General features: G+C 36.4%; 1 protein-coding gene across 3 annotated transcripts in view; it reads left to right on the top strand.

Annotated features, from left to right (window-relative positions):
- LOC117177943 (inositol polyphosphate 5-phosphatase OCRL) overlaps nt 1–18,356 on the top strand; it is a 404,171-nt gene that overhangs the window by 257,445 nt on the left and 128,370 nt on the right. For all 3 annotated transcript variants that reach the window (XM_033369070.1, XM_033369071.1, XM_033369072.1), the window contains one exon: nt 1,318–1,452. In XM_033369070.1, the coding sequence (XP_033224961.1) occupies nt 1,318–1,452 (135 nt within the window). The remainder of the gene's footprint in view (nt 1–1,317; nt 1,453–18,356) is intronic.

The following is an 18,356-nucleotide window of genomic DNA, read 5'->3' as shown; positions in this document are numbered from 1 at the left end:
TATCATACTTTTGAAGAGAAATGAAATTTTGAATGTTAAAAAATGAACATAACGATTTTTTTTGTCTTGCCTTACGATGCCGAAAGCAGCCCCGAAACGTGAAAAATAATAAAACTGGAGGTGCAAGCACTTTTGGAATTTTTGAAAACAGAACAAAATCAAGGATCGAACGATCAAACTTTCAAACAACACACTCTTCTGTGTCTTTAGTTAAATTTGAAGAAAATAAAATTTAAATATTGGAAAGAAAAGAAGACAACCCCCAAACCCCCCTCCATTTTTTCTTTCAATTTTTTAAAATTACAATGAAAAAACATGTGGAAAAAATCTACGAACATTTAGGTATTCACCCTTTCCAAGGTAATAGAAACAATGGTCTCAAACAATCAAAATCCATGAGATTAAAAACTCTCCACGCTTTCCGGTAAGGCACTCTAACCTCACTTTCCACTCATGCCACTTTTTCTTCAGTCAATTTTCACACCACTGCTTCACCCCTTATCACGCCTTCACTTTCACTGAACCCAGAGTCACACGTCCTGACACTTCACACACGTCTACCTTACATGCGCCCCGAACCGGAAGAAAAATTAAATAATGTTTATGATAGTATGATTAAGTACATTAAGCAATGAGTTTTCATGAATTTTCTTTTCTTTTTTTTTTTTAAATTATACGTGAATCAAGTAGAGTTGGAAGAGTATGTGTGAAGGTGTGTCAGGCATTTGGTTTTAGTTTTCAACATCCTGGTTTATTTGTAGGTTTTGCTTCTTGAAAATTTCGCTTTTATTGTCTTGAAAAGGTTGTTGAAGGAACACTGAAACATTTGTAGATTTTTTATAAATGCTTTCTGCTTTTAATTGAAAAGTAAATAAAAACAAGAACGGATAATAGAAAAAAAGGAAAGAGATTTTTAGGTTAAGTTCTTTTTCTTTCCTCTTTTATTATTATTATTTTTTAAAATTTGAATTGAGATATTTAAGAGTGTGTTTTCTAAATTTGATCATAGGATTTTTGATTCTTTTTTAAGTTCCAAGAAATTCGTGGTTAAATTTAAATATTTTACGTTAAATTATCAGGCAGGATCAGCTTTGGCGTTACACTGAAAATAAGACACTTATGTTATTTGCCTTAGTGAAAAGTAATTATGGACTGGAATTGTCAAATGCTTCCAATCTGCAGCTATCCGAAATTGCAAATTAGGAATGCTGATTCAAACGCTTTCATTTGATTTTTATTTCCTGGTATTTTAAGTATATCTCTCACTGATAAAATAGGATTATACTAAAATTTTCGATTCTTTGTTTACTTAAATAGGTGAAAAATGTGACGTAAAGCTCGAAGTTCTTATTGATAAGAGGTCAGCATGTAAACTGAATTCTGGTGAAGATCTATATGATATTCTAGTTCTACACCTTGAGGGTGGAAAGGATATTTTCATTACAGTTACAGGTAATTAAATTAACATCAAATTGTCGTATTATATGTAATTTTTCATAATAAACTATTATATTGGCGGGCAGAGTTGCATTCATAGATAATATCGCTGATATTATAAACACAAATCTTGAAAATGAACATATTGATAGAGTGAAAGATTCGCTGTGGTCGGAACATAACATTTATAACCAACGGCGTAGCCAGGGTGGGGGACAAAGGGGGTTCAAGCCTCCACCCAAGAAATTTCCTCATAAAATCTGTAATGACCTGTGAAACTTCATTCTATTCACAACAGCTTGTGTCTATTTTTTGACAGCATTGTTGTTTGCCATACATGCTAATGAAAAAGAGGGTTTAAATAGAAGAGTATAGACACTACACTAAACTGGTTCTATTCCTGGTGATAACCTGTGAAAATTAAGGCAGTAAACTGCAGATTTCCTCGTTTAAAATTTAGTAAACTTACAGGTCAACGCCAGAAAACAATATTTGAGCACACCGTAAATTCAATTAGAAGTATAGCTCTGTCCTAATCCAGAACAACTACTCAAAAAGTAGAAATTTGTGAGTAGGTCGTAAAATAAGAAGGCCCTCAAATGAGGTTTTTGCCAATTTTATTCAGAATCGACAATATTAGCTTAATCAAATTGAAACTCAACATTTGTCTTTACGCTTTGTCACAGAATACGAATTATATGATTATTTTTTCAATTTCACTCCCATATGTCTGTTTTATAAACTCAAGAGAAAATGTTAAAATTCTACACGGATTACTAAATTATTATCTGACAGCTCTCGATTTATGAATTGAAAATATAAAACAAAATAAATGGAAAAGCAATGAATAGGAACCGAAAAATAAATTAAATAATAATGTACATAATGATAAGTGGTAATTTAAATATACACACATACAAATATTTATACTTATACATAATTACACATACGTACATTCATACTTATCTATATCTAATGATACCACAATGCGTGATTTTGAGGGTTCGATTTGAAATATTAAATAAATAATCAAAAAGGAGTTTTCTAAAGAAATATTGTGAAGGCGCATTTCTGTTTTGTATTGGTAGATTGTGCATAACACTTTGAACTGTTGGTGCATCCACGTGATTGTGTACAGTTTGTATAAACATTATGTTACTTTTCCACCTGGAATATATCATGGGCATCATGGGTATATAATTTTTTTGATATGCTTGAGTAAGAAATTATACTTTGCATGTCTGTTTAAGAAAACGCAAAACGTTAAATTCCACACGAAATCATTATTGCAATCTATTAAAAGTTCGTTTCATACATGTCTTTGATCATTTTTCATGTAAAAAAATATTTCTTCACGCCAATCGACTCCTGCCGCCATCTCTTGGTATTAAAAAGAATCAGTAGAAACTCGGAGAATCCCGAGTTTCTTTTATTCCTGATAACTATATAATCTATAAATCAGTAGATACTTTTCTTCATTCGGCGTGCTCCGCCCCCGAACCTTCATTCCACGCTCCACCAACCCTTGTTACGCACTTATAACGAAAAATAGTATGAATGACTCGTGCGGAGCCACCGATTGCCCGCAGTCGTTCAATATACTATTTTATTGTAATTAAGCAATATTTCTCACATTTCATTTATATTATTTTGATATTGTAATACACTCATTGCCTAGTGACATTTGCCTTCAGTTAAAAAAGGTTTTCGATTTGCAAAGATTCACACACATTTGTCGACAGGAATATTGTGATACTTGTTTCCTGTTATAATAATATTATCGGCTATACAATTACAAAATGTAGCTACTATTTTTATAGATAAATTAAATAATAAATAAACAGTCTATATTATGATTTTTTTTATTTTCAAAGTACATTTTTGTGTTTCAATTACTTTCTGTTATTGACAAAATGATATTCGATCATACAAATTTGTGTGTCAATTAAACTTGTCAAATTAGGGCCGATGTGCTGTCATGCGATACCGTCCCGGTTCGTCTGAATTTGATAGGAAACTAGGTATATTGTTGCCGTCTGAAGGACGAAGTCTGTTGATATCTAATTAAAAATAAGGGGTCGGGTCGGTGGTACCGTTTAAAAACGTTGTTCCTAGCCAATTCTTGGCGGATCGAATGAACGGAAAGGATACCCTACAGCGTAACCTTATAGTATCCACATAGTATATCTTCCATATCATGCAACAAAAGCTCAACAAAAAACAGTAAGATGAACCTTTAATTTATTGCAATTCGGATTCTACTTTAAATTTTCCGTAAGAAGGTCACGGAATAATTGCAATATTTTTTTTGCAGCGTTAAAAAAATACAATACCTGTTATTAACATAGGCTGAAGGCGATTTCAAGCGCATTTTCTTTCAGTAGCAGCATACTATTTAAGAGTTTATGGATGCGCTTGAAGTCGCCTTCGGCAGAAGTTATGGAAGTTTTATAACATTTGTAATGCTGCAAAAAAACTATTGCAATTACTCCGTGACATTCTAATAGCAAACTTAACGTTGAATCCGAATTACAACAAGTTAAATACTCATCTTGTCGTTTTTTTACATGATAGTGCATGCGAGAAAGGGAAACCGTGTTTTTCCGAATTCTTTAGTACTTCTAGTCGGTATATTTTCTAAACTCTTTACTAGCTATTCGCTGAAAAAACACGATACCGTTGACAAATTTCCCCCGATGCATTAACAACCAACTCCCCTTCCTTATAGGGAGGGGGTATGTATATAAAATGATTTAATTAGCTTATTCCTACGAAAATGTCGTTTTGTCGTAATAGCACCATCATTTTTTGTGTTTGAAAGCTTGGTCTAAGCAAGTTGTCAAAATCGCTCAAAAACTAGTAAAATTGACGATTTTTGACAGCTGGAAACGTCACTAAAAGATTTTTTTCGAAAAGTCAAAATTATAGTAAGCTTCTTTCCTTGGAGCTAAACAGATTTCAAGTTTGACATATTCAACTTTTACAAAAATATTTGAATAGGAATCAATAATAAAAAAAAAACATGTTTCTTGGCCATTTTCGAAAAATTGTAAATCGAGCAAAAACATTTTTTCAATTCAAATTTTTCATTAGTATTCAAAAGCAAAACTTGTACATCAAAAAGCTTGCCATAATTTTTGAAGCAGTAGGGTTCGCTCAGCTCAAACAATTCGGCTAATTTGATCATGTTCACTTCGCCCTAATGTTCATACTGCCTTATGTTTTAATAATGCTCAAGTTTTACGTATCTTCCTGCACATATGATTTTATTTTTGAATAGGTTCCATACAAAATTTCAGTACGTACCAAGGCGATTCGTAACAACCTCACCCTGAAAATGTTGTAACTGTCCTCGATAACTGGGTCAAAAGGAACACTTCTTTCCCATGCTAGTCTTTTTTCACGTGCTCATATAGCCGTATTTTTTAACTGAATACGACGAGTAAGCATTCGTTCGAAAGATGATTTCCTTGATTGCATTGATGTAAAACAACATTTTTGTAGCAAGAAATTGTGTTGGTGTAGGTTGAGAAAAAAAGTGCACGACATTACCCCCATCGAAATTTGTGGGGAAATGTCGTGCATTTTTTTTCGAGTGTAGTAAAAGTACCGAAATGTGTAATGAATAATAATTAGTAGTTTGATTCAAGAAAATAAAGTATTATTATGTATTTATTTATCATTTTGCAATTAATAAAAGTAGAAAGTTATATATAAGTTATATGTAAAGTTATATAAATTGAGAAATACAGTTGAAAGTAAAAAAGGGTGGAAAATTAGGTAATTTGCTAGATGAAACATGAAAAAAATTTGACACATTTACAAAAAATGGTTGGAATGAAAAAAAAAGTTAAAAAATTTTTTGTTAATGGTGAGATTTTGCTATGTACTTTACAATGACCTCGTCAAAATCTTTACGGTCTGTGTTATCAATCAAATATAAGTAAATAAGTAAAATAAATATATCATTATTTTACAATAAATATTAATGAAATAATAATAAAAAAGAAATCACATATCATATGAATTCCGTTCGGTTTTCAAGATTTCTTTAAAAAATCACAATTTAGTTCCGAAACCAAAGTTTTTAATGCAAAAACACAAAATTTTATCGAAAAGCTTTTGTATTTAAAAAATAGACCTGAGTATCAGTATATTCACTTTACTCTGTATAGTCCACGACATTTCCCCACATCAAATGCGCGACATTTCCCCAATGGTCATTTTTCAGGTAAACTTCGACAACTTTTTTTAAAACTATTTTCTTCAAGGTGATAGTTAACACAAATTTTATTTTTTCAAAGATTTTATTCATAGTTTTAACGTGGTGGTCTGCCATCCGTTATGGATCCTCCCCTCACCTTGTGTTTAACATTAAAGAAATTTTAAAAACCGCGCAACATTCCAAGACCAGCACGAACTCAGAAATCTAATTCATTAAGAAGTAAATCTGAGAACTCTGGAATGTGGAAGGAGTGCAGATTAAGTTAAATTTTCTTACTTTTATGACTTACTTTTTATAAAAGAAAGGCTCTCCGAGTAGCTGTTTATCATCATTTGTAGTTTAGGGTTAGGAAAACTTTCTGTATTTTTAAAACCAGACGTCCTGCCTTCGTTTTCCTGAAATCCAGAATAATGAATCGGGAACAAAATATTCGAATTTCTGGAGGAAATTCTGGAGGACTCCAATATTAACACTCACTTGTTATCCAAACCACAACACACCGCTATTACCGGCCACTCACGCACAGTTCACAGGTCTAATAACGTCCACACTTCGCCTCGATCATTAACCATACCATCCAGGCTAATCGCTACTTTTTTTATTTAATGAAAACACCAATTTAACATCCGGCGTGGCACCTGTCATAACAACTGGCGGCCATCATTACCCCTACCAGCGCGCCGGGTGGTGACTAGCGTACCACCATCAAGTTGGTTACGACGTAACCTGTTACACCGTACGAGCCAGAAGTAAAGCTTATAGGAGGCAGCACCTCCCGGACCGAATCGGCGAACAAGCGGAAACGAGCGGGAAGGCGTGAAGAAAGTAAGGCAAGAGTCAGTTCGTATTGGTCATCCACGCTCTACCCTGTATTTGTACTGAATCGCAAGGACTTTTCTTTCTCGATTTACATCGGCTTCAGGGAGACAAAGATAGGCGTCTTGGTTTTCATTACTTTATCGTTACAGTTTCTTGTCTTTTAAGAAAAAAGGAAATTAATGTCGTTGAGTTTTTACTGGTTTCTCAGGGTTAAAAAAAATCATTGTTTTCTTTCTTTGAATTTTTGAAGTGTGTGTCTTTGAGGTATCTGGGTGTGTTTCTTTTTTTTTTTTGTATTTTTAAGCATAATCTTGTAACGTGTTATTTTTTCTTTAAAGTGTCCGGTTTATTTCTCTTTCGTTGCCAAGAATGTTTTTAACTAAGTTTTAAATAATCTTGATGCGTAATCGCTTTTAAGGAAGAGATTGGCGGAAGTTTTGGAGCATCTGATGAACGTGTAGTTGCAAGTAACGCCCTTCTGGCGAATGCCGCCATGCGTTCATTTAAACGGAACATTTGTGAATTTATCAGCTCTTTATTTTTCACATCAATAAACTCGTTTTTGAATTATTATTATATAAAGATAAAAAAAGGTCTACACGTTTCTTACACCACGCATCATCCCTCTACCTAGAGTTAGGGCATTTATTCAAGCTTTTTAAAATAATTCGTTTAATATTCCGTTTCCTTCATTTCTTTTTCCGCCGAGTGGCACCGGAAGGGCGTCTGGTAAAGGTAAGTCAGATTTTTGTAGCGCCATTTTCTCTTCGTATCCCTCGAAGTTCTGAAGGGCGTCATACATTTTTGGCGCCCAACGTGGGGCACGAAACGCTGTGGATTAGGGAGCTAAAGATTTTATTGAATGTTTTTTTTTTTCTAAACAACGAAAGAAAGAAGTATCTTGAACTAAAGGCAACCCAGCCATGACAGGTCATAGGCTAGGTTTATTTTAATCATTTTAATGTTATGTGGATTTTAACACAAGCGAGTCCTTTTAACAGAAGTGAAAAGAAAAGTGAAACCTGATGTAAACTAATTATGTGTTATTTACATTTCTTTATGTGGATTGATTATTTATGCAAATTTCTTGTTTACATGAATTTATTTGTTTGAATTATTTATTTAAATTGCTTACTATGTGATTTATTTATTGAATTTACATGATGCATTTTTTGTGATTTATTTAGTGGATTCACTATGTGATTTATTTATTGAATTTTATGATGCATTTTTTGTAATTTTTTTTTTTTTTTTTTGAATCTCATGAACTTGCCATTGCATTTTCTGGTAGTTACCAGTTACACTGAGATGTATTGCTGTGGGTTCGATGTTGATTTCATACCTGATTGTGTTTGGTATGCACGATTTTTACTGATTTATCGGTGTTCTTGTGGTTTATTTATTTATTTTGAGAACGTTTTTGTTCATTACATTTGGTGGGATGTAATTTTACCAATTTCTTTACAATATTTGCCTTTTATTGGCATTGTAAGTTTAGAGAGATTTTATCATTTTATTGGTTTATTAGGAACGTTTACTTTTGCGCAATTATTAATTATGACAGATCATAACTGAGTTTTTCTTTTCCTCAGTTTAGTTTTTTTCATGGATTTTTCTTTTTTTTTTCTTTTATATGGAAGTTTTAATTAGAAAATTTTAGAATCCGGTATTTGAACAAAATGGATCGCTTCACCATTAAAATCGATAAATTGTGGACGGAGACAACCACAATTAACTGGGCGAATTCCTTGGAACTCGATGAACTCCGCGAAATACTCAAGTATTTCGATCTCTCTACTCAAGGGGATTATATGGCGATGAGATGGCGTTTGATTAGGTTTCACCAACACTGTCGCCATATGCATTAGACTTGGGAGAAGAGTGGAAAGCGTGAATTTACCACCGAGTTGAAAAGGCTTCCGGTGTCCTCACCCACTACGTCCAGTGACGGAATAGGGACATCGCGTGCTCAGACAACAACTTTCCCCACTACTCACAGTATCAACGCGGATATGGAATTCTTGCTCACACCGGCTACAAGTATAGCTAGCGTTACCTTCGCGCGAACAATAGCTATTGTAGTGACGTTTGCTTCATACGAACAAACAGCACCTTTATATACTCCTGCTAGTTGCTCCACAATGATACCTGCCTTTTTTCAGGGCACGGTTTAATCCACCACGCTTAGGATGACTCCTTTTTATAGCGATTACGGTCAGGCTAATAACTTAAGCGATACTTCGCAACGGTTAAGTTTCCAAAATATTCCTGAACAGCGAAATCCGACCTTACAGGGGGAAGATAGGAACTTGGATACTAGTTATGTCACTACTACTTTGAAGAATTCAAACCATTTTAATACTACTAATCCATTTCTAGAAAAATTTCTATCCACGACTAATCCATTCTGCACTTATCATATTCCTAACAGTTATTTGGATAATAGACATAGACCACAAATGTCTTTTCCTAGTCCTGTAAGCAATTTACCGTCATCTGATTTACCGACATATGCGCGTCTTAGAGGCAGGGATGATATCCATGCAATAGTTAGGAAATGAAACCTTACTTTTGACGGGAAACACAGTAGTAGTACGGAGGAGTTCCTAACACAAGTCGAGGAGTGTAGCAGCGGCAGTTATCTGACAGGCAGAGATTTCTTTAGAGCACCTCCATTTTTGTTGAAAGACTCCGCTCAACATTGGTACCGATTTAATAGTAGTAAATGGAAAACGTGGGGGGAATTTACAGCGGCTTTCAGGCGTAGGTACGGAGGTTTACATTTTCAAGCGTGAGTTATGGATTCGCTTGATCTTCCGGCATTATGACCCTCTGATATCCGAATTAGGGCAATTACAACTTGACATTAATAATTTACATCACAAGTATCGGAATGCTTTACCCAAAGCTAGCTAATTTTACCTACCCTCTATTGGGTACCCAGGACACTAAGGTATCAAATTTACCGACCGCTTCCGTGAGTTCTAATGTTGGAGGTTCAAAAAAAACCAAACACAGTGCACATTGCTACTGGTGACACACGAAGAGATATATTGCATGTAAAGGCGGTCAATACTCTGCGAGCTGTAGCGGATGCTCTGGACCCAGACGGGAAAACGAATAAGGGCAAGTGATACTAGGGTTTAATCCCTTCCCGATTTGGTTGTTGAGGCCTTTTTGATTCTCTTCGATCAAGTAAATATAGTACTTGACGAGAGGAGTCTATTTATTACCGTTTGTGTTGATGGCGAACCACTAAATGGAGCTTTTCATCCCGGCTCGTGCTGCAATTGTTTCACTTTGATGTTCGATTTAAGCCATGAATTTGGAGATTAGGTAACGGTATTTGTCGAACCTATCAGAGACAAGTAGTAGCTTTTGATACAACCCTGCCACAGGAAATGTTGGATAAACGTGCAAAGGCTCCTGATGTTTCTCTGACAAATGTAGTCGTGAAAGCTTGTGCTGGCATAAAGGAATTAAAGCTTTCAGAGGCTAAATATTTAGACGCTTTTCTTTAAAAAAAATTCCTTCTGTGCCAGCCAAGTTTCCTGCCACACACATGGTGACCCACCATATAGGCATCCAAGGACATTCTCCCTTTAGACAAGCTTATCGGCGTTATTGTCCCAAAGCTGAAGAATCCCTACGAGAGTCCGCCCAAAGGCTCGCAGATAAGGGAATTATTAGTACAAGTAAGAGTGAATGGTGTAATCCTGTAGTAATGATCAGGAAATCTGACGAAAATTATAGACTTTGCATCGATTTCAGGAAATTGAATGAGGTAGCAAAGAAAGATGCGTACCCAATGAGAAACATTAGAGCTATTTTAGATAAGATTTCTTCCGCACGATACATTTCTCAGATTGACCTTAGTCAAGAATTTTATCAGATTCCCTTCTCAGAGGAGTGCAAGGAGTTACTGCTTTTCCTGTTCCAGGTAAAGGGCTTTATCATTATAACCGAATGCCTTTCGGCTTATCGGGACTCCGGCAACGTTTCAACGTTTGCTGGACCGACTGATAACACTGGAATTTAAGCCACATGCCCTCGCATACATGGATGACATAATAGTAGTGAGCGAAACCTTTGAAGAGCACATCCAATGGTTAGAGAGAGTTCTGGATGTAATCATAAGTGCTGGACTTACGGTCAGTCCAGACAAGAGCTAGTTTGGTTGTAGTCAGGTGCGCTATCTCGGTTATCAGGTGAATAGAACGGGAATGCACCCAGACCCCGAAAAGATTGAGCCAATAACATCTTAACCGGCTCCTACTAATTGGCGTAAACTCAGACGGTTTTTAGAATTGATTTCGTGGTATATGCGGTTTGTGAAAGATTTTCACCAAAAGCTAAACTCCTTTATCGATTACTAAATAAAAATCGAAGAATCGCATGGGGGGATGATCAGGAAAAGGCTTGCCATGATTTAAAATCAGCTTTAATAACCACCCCCACGTTATCTAGAACAGACTTTAGTCTACCGTTCTACTTACAAACGGACGCACGCAGTACAGGTTTAGGATCAGTCCTCACCCAGATCCAAAACTGTGAAGAGCATGTCATAGCCTTTGCCAGCAGATCTATGCAAGGTGCCGAGAGAAACTACACTGTAACCGCACAGGAGTGTTTGGCAGTGGTACCGGCAGTCGAGAGGATCCTACTGGTAGATTAGGTAGTTTGGGCCCTTAAACTATCGCAGTATGATTTTGAGGTGAAACACAGGAAAGGTGCCCTTCACCACGTACCAGATGCTCTTTCAAGAATCGATGAGCCAGATCAAGAGGTTGTATGCTCAATCGGAGAAACAGATGAACAATGGTATACCCGAAGGACAAAGTTGGTTCAAGAGATGCTGTATCAGTTTCCTGACTGGAAGTTAGAGAACAACCGACGTTATTTTCGTCGCCCTGACCATTTTACTTTTCCATTACTGTCTGATCTGGAGGCTTGGAAGCTGGTCTTATCTTTTGAGCTTCGTGTAAAGGCTATTAGTGAAGCACTCAATACCACGACGCACATTGGGAAAAAAGCACCTTTTTTGGACAAAAATCGACCGACAGTGCAATTTTAAACGGATTTTTATGTTTTTTTTTAGGAATGACCGTAAGGCTTCCAATTATAACAAGTAACTGCGGATATCTTAATTCGACTTAAGGTAAATTTTTTATTGAACGACAAAGTTACAAATTTTTGTGGCTAAAGTTTTCCGTGATACCATTTTTTCTAAGACTTTCAAATTCATTAAAAAAGGTCATAAATCAATTAAATAAGTGACTAAAAATAATTTGCAGTGGGTTAGAATAACTACAAAAATTGTTAATAATGTTATAAACAAATTAATTCACAAAAGTCATTTTTTCGTGATTCGCAATGATTAGCTAATTTTAACCCATAGCTTTTGTATAAAGTATCAAGGATAATGATGTGCGCTTACAACAAGTTAGGAATAGATAATAATTGCCAATTATTTTAACAATTTTTATAAACAAATGCACATTTTGACCATTTTTTCATGAATAGCTCTGATTTTTTTGCGGAATCAATGCAAAATGTCTTACGAAAGACTCTTTGCTGACATATTTTTAATAGTGACAGAAACTTGTTATTATTTTAAAAAATTTTAAGAACAAATGCACATTTTTACCATTTTTTTTAGTAGGCTAGATTTTTTTGCAGAATGAACTGAAAATGTCCTGGCAAAGACTGACTGCAAATAAATCTTTCTTGAAATAAAATAAAACAAATGAAGCAAACAAAATCAGGAACGACTTGAAGTTGCTGCAGCTACAAATAAATTGTTTTTGGTATCAACTATACCTAAAAATAGTTGAATATAGCAGGAGCAACTTTAAGTCGTTGTTGATTTGTTTTTCTGCATTTGTTTTATTTTGCTTCATGGAAGATGTTCACAAATAGACTGCGTGTTTCTACAGAGATGTTAAGGGAATCCTTCGAAGTATTTTTTAACATGGAATACAGAATAAAAAATTAGAACTTATGTGACATCATTTGGAATAGCGATCCACAATCAAAATGTAACAAAGTAGATTTAATTTTGGATAATATTAATGCTACTATGAAAGTCAGTTAATGGTTATAAGGAAAAAATTGTTTCACTCTTTTATGCCTTTGTATAATAGAAAATGGAAAAGTATCTGTATGAAAAAAACATTGTTTGTTCAAAATCATGCTGCATTCTTAGAAGCAGAGTTCAAGGTACCTTTTCCTTGCCCACCTATCCAAAAAAAAGGTTTAACTAATGTTCTAAAGAGAGGAAGACCACGATTATCATTTGAAGATGGATCCGAAAAGACGAAGAAAAGGCGCGTCCAAGAACTTGCTTCAAATTATAGCAGGGAAGAATTATCCAAAGCACTTTCATTGATCAAAAATGAGTCCGATAGCGAATCTGGTACGCAGTTTCGTAAGGAAGATGACGAGAATAAATTGCAAAAAATCTTAGCGATGTACGTGGATTTAGGTCTGTCGAAGAGGAAATACGAAAGCTATACAAGTACAATGAAGAAATAACTGGCAATGATTCATATCCGCCATATTCAAAGATCTCCGAAGCAAAAAAAGCTTGTTATCCAGGAAACGGCGAGCATATAGAGACATCTAATTTAGGAGTAAATGTCCATTTCATAAGTTTACTGGGTCATACAGTTAAGCGAATCTTGTTGCAAATGGAAAAAGTTGAACTCTCTAATCTTTTTGGTAAAAAACTAGTGCTCTTTGTCAAAGAAGAGTGATGATGTGGATGCAAACGATGAATCTTATAACAGTGATTCTGAGAGTGAAGAAAACATCATCTATCACAAGAGCCTTTTCACGGATAAATCTTTCTTTTTGATTTCCTTCGTCCCTCTTCAATTAAAAACAGATGATGATATTATTTGGACGAACAAAACACCTTCATCTGTCAATTTCTGTAGGACAACTAAATTTAATTTCCTTAAAGAAACTGATTCTCTTGTAAAGAAAGAGTACAACTATCACATAAATCTGCTGTAAAAAATTCGTACCTATTCCATTGGTGTCAGTGGAATGAGTTTTGTTATCAGCTTTGACTTGAAGTGTACGATGATTGATGGAATGGTATGTAATATTCTAACTGGACAGAAAGCATCTTCTCGCTGCAATATTTGTGGAGTTGGATCAGATACAATTAAGATCCAAACTGGGTTTAACAGTTGATGTGGTGAAGCAGGGTTATGGAACAACAAATACCGGAAATGTTGCCCGTTCATTTTTGGGAAAAGCTAAATTGGTTGCTAAAATAACCGGTTTGGATCAAGATCTGATCACCAGATTCTACGATATATTACAAGTTATAACGTGCGGAAGGATAGTTAATTGTGCGAAATTGAAGACTTACTGTTTGGAAACCGCTGATCTTTGCATAAATCTTTATCTTTGGTATAAAATGCCACCGTTAGTACATAAGCTGCTTATTCACGAAAGTGATATAATTCAATCTTTTGAGTTACCAATTGGTTGGTATTCAGAATAGTCGCAAGAGGAAAACAATAAGATCTTTAGAATAGTTAGAGCTAATAACAGCAGAATGTCTGACAGACAAATGACGAACCTAGATGTTCTTCATCATCTTCTGCTAAATTTGGATCCTTTGATAAGCAGTTATAGAAAAGTAGAATCCAGAAAGATGAAACCTCTTTTAGGAATGTCTGAAAGCATGACAATCTCCAAGGAGTGATATCGATTCTTACTTACTGAAGCATAAATGCCTACCTAAAAACGGCCCTTTTCAGGGCCACATGAGTCAAAAATGGCTGAAAGTATCACAATCTTCCATGAGTGAGCTCGATTCTTACTTACTGAAGCACGAATGCCTACCTGAAAACGGCCCTTTTACGGTCCACATAAGTCAAAAATGGCTGAGAGTATCAAAGTCTCAAATAAGTGAGCTCGATTTTCACTCGCTGAAGCACGGATGGCTATAAACATTATGACAGCAAGGATTCTTTTGCAAGACATTTCAAATTGATTCCGAAAAAAAATCAAGCCTATACATGAAAAAATGGTCAATATATGCATTTGTTTATGAACATTGTTTAAATAATCAACACTTTTCGATCGCTATGAAAAATATTACAGCAAAGTGTCTTTGGTAAGACATTTCAAGTTGATTCCGCAAAAAAAATCAATCATATTCATGAAACAATGGTCCAAATGTGCTTGACTTATTGTAAGCGCACATCATTATCTGTGATACTTTATACAAAAGCTATTAGTTAAAATTAGCTAATCATTGCGAATCACGAAAAAAAGACTTTTGTGAATTAATTTGTTTATAACATTATTAACAATTTTTGTAGTTACTCTAACCCGCTGGAAATTATTTTTAGTTACTTATTTAATTGATTTATGATCTTTTTTAATGAATTTGAAACTCTTAGAAACAAATGGTATCACGGAAAAGTTTAGCAGCAAAAAGTTGTAACTTTGTTGTTAAATAAAAAATTTACCTTAAGTCGAATCAAAATATTTTATTGTTAAGAATTACACTGTCGGTCGATTTTTCTCCAAAAAAGGTGCTTTTTTCCCACTGTATAAGGCCTGGACACTTATGTGTTTATGAGACCTTCCAACGTCTCTCGTTGCTTTACTATTGACCAGGAATGTTCAAAAACGTTGCAAAACACGCCCGAGCATGCGAAACTTGCCCAAAGATGAAGGTGGACCAAACAGGCCCGGTGGGTCTGATGGGTAAGCGGGTAATAGAGCAACCTTGGTCGGTGGTAGCGGCGATCGTGATGGATCCGTTACCACCGAGTCGCTCTGGTTATTAATATGTCTTCGTCTTCCAAGACATGCTTACCAAGTGGATCGAGGTCCTACCGCCGCTTCGGAAATGGGAATCAGACACTCGACTACCCCACCGTATCATGTGCGAGCTAATCCAGTAGAGTGGGTAAACCGAGTGCTGAAGACCATGATATCATCTTTTGACGAGGGTGATCATTATAGTTGGGACAAGCACCTCCCAGACTTCCATTTCGCGTATAACTATGGTATAGATAAATTATAGTAGAGAGCCTAGACTGGCAAAGGCACTGAGAAGACAGGAGGAGGTAACCCCTGATATCGTGCCATTAGCTGTGAAAGATTGGGAGTGTTAAGTTAAACGGTGGTCAGCCCTCAGAGATTTAGTAGCGCACCATTTGGAATTAGCATCTGACCGTCAGGTAAGGTATTATAACCGCGGTAGACGAGATATTCGCTACCAAGTAGGACACATCTTCTGGTGTAGAACTCACATTTTGTCGTCAGCTGTTGAATATGCCGCTAGGAAACTAGCCCTCAAATATGCATTTGAGGCCCATTCAAGGTTACGAAAGTCATTGGTCCGGTAGTTTATGAGATCCAAGATGGGTCTGGAACGGGCCGGGTACGGTCTCACAGGTCCGCAGATGGGTCATCTTCACTCGACGTTTCGTGATCCGGAGGAGGTCCAAGGATCTGAACGCGGACCCACTGTTTGGGATTGCGAACAACTCGGTGAACGTTGAGGATCGGTTCCCACCGTTCCCGGTAATAATGCCGGGCCTTCGATATCGACCGGTGACGGTGCCGGAGTTGGAGGACACCAAGTCACTCCCAAGAGAAGAAGAGGTAGGCCCCTAAAGCCCGGAAACAGAGACTCGACTGCCCACATCAGCAGACGAGCGAGAGACTAGGACGCGAGGTAGAACTCGGAGGCGAACCATCGGAATCCCGATCGCCCATCTCGTCCGCCGTCGCGGTCCAGGAAAGCCCCGGAAAGCCGAAGAGAGCCTTCCCCATGACCCCAACCGCCACTAGGCTCGAGAGACGGAGGAGAGAGAAGAAGGTCCCCGCCGCAGTAGTCGGCTTATATCTAGAAAATAAGATACCTTCGGAATCCTTCCCCTCCGCCGCTGTGGCCGTAGAGGGTCCCTCTCGTTCTGGTGTGGGGTTGCAGAGGCCGTCGTCGTTCGCGAGCATAATCATAGCGGTGTCGAACCTAATAGGATTACGGCTTCCGGTCATCACGCCATAATGGGACAATTGGAGCCGCTTCGGATGCCGTCGGTAAGGCCACTGGCTGAGCCGTCAGCAACGGGAGACTCATGTGCACGCACGTTTTATAAACAAAATCGGGTCCTCTATCCAGCTCGCTCCTCCCCGGGGGCACGCAGCATTAGCAGAATTTAAATTTTAAAAATACAAGAAGTAATTTTGCCGTAGTCTTAAGTTTATTTTTGTCGAATTTGAATTGAAGTGAACATTGCATGGAGAGGGAAGAATATTGGTTAAGTCAATTTCCCACAGTGTCTGTTTGGGAGGGGATTTTATAACGTAACGATTTGGATTTGATTAAGAAAACAAGGCTCTCACTCTAATCCGATCTCTGGCCGTACCACAGGTTATTCTCCTTTATACTTTTATATGTCGCTTACTTTATTTATTTTATGTTGTTCACTTAGCTTAAGTTTATTTCTTTGTATATTTGACGTTTTGCGTATGATGAGAATTTACTCTGTATTTTTCATGAACTTATATTTGTTTATTTGAAGATATTTTTTTAGTCGGAGTCAACATATTTAATTTGAAAGAAACATTTCCATAATAGATTAGTAAATTTATGTTGTAAACCGGTCTCACATGTTCTAAGGAACTATTTGATATTCTCAAAACTTAACAATACATTCGATTGTATTGTCAGATGCCTTTTTAATATGGGCAATCATACTTCTGATTGTTGAAAAATTGCCGACAAACTACCTGTGACAGTTCTCATACCAATTGTTTGGTGAGCTCTACTATTTAACAGTTTATCCGGAACGATGTCTAGATGTTTTGATTTGTACATTTTTCTTTGCTAAAAAAATCTTCAAAATCCAGGTTTGTATTGTTGCTTTTTTCTGTCGATCAGTCTAACTCTCTCTCTCTCTCTCTCTCTCTCTCTCTCTCTCTTTCTCTTTCTCTCTCGTGCCTCTCATGTTAAATGGAAGAAAATTAATATCGGGTAATTTATGAAAGTTAAAAATTTATTCGGTGCAAAATTTATATGTTGCCTTTGGAATATGTTTAGTATCTTTTTAAAATCTGCCGTTTACTGTTTGTAGTTTAAAGTCAACCTTTGTTAACCTTGAACGCGGATTGATCCCATGCATACCTTGTTTTTATATGGAAATAAATGTGTTTCTTAACATTTAATAAATATGGTTCAAGAGTTTCACAAAAACCTTGCTCAGGTTTAGTCCCCACGTTTTTCCCGCTCCTTCTGAGTTACCTGTAGTCAGTAAAATTTCAATTTAAGTTGAAAATTTGATTATTGAATTCCTTGTGGCATCTCTACAGGCACCTGGTGCGCAATAATTTGCGTAAATAATTTTGACCTAAAATGTCATTAAGTACTAGAAAAAACGTTCTAAATTAAATAATTTCAAAGACTACGTCTAGTTATCCTCGAAAATTTTGAGAGTTGGAAAAGTAGATGGGCGCTAATCTGAAAAATTGCACCCGCTTCCAGCGAAGTCGCGGTAAAATTTCAGCCACAACCACGTCTCACGACCGTGAGATGGGTGGCTACAGTCTGTAACGGAGTCAATACCACAATCTGACCAAAGTTTCGTGCACCCTAAGAACACGGAGCGACCCAAGGACTACTGCCTTCTGCCTTTTTTCCCGCAAGTGTTTTAGAATATTGTTAACACGCAGGGGTGCTTTTCAGGCTATTAACCAGTGAAAGCTTCGCAACTCCAAGAGCGCTGATAATAACGACGATTAGTTTAACACATTATTCCGGCTACAATAGTTGTAACTCCCTTATAAGGTCTCTATACCTCTCTTTGTTTTCATTCTCCTTGGCTATGATGTTTTTGTC

Source organism: Belonocnema kinseyi, chromosome 8 (genome assembly GCF_010883055.1).
Source record: "Belonocnema kinseyi isolate 2016_QV_RU_SX_M_011 chromosome 8, B_treatae_v1, whole genome shotgun sequence".
Lineage (NCBI taxonomy): Eukaryota > Metazoa > Arthropoda > Insecta > Hymenoptera > Cynipidae > Belonocnema > Belonocnema kinseyi.
This window is presented reverse-complemented; position numbering and strand designations above follow the sequence as displayed.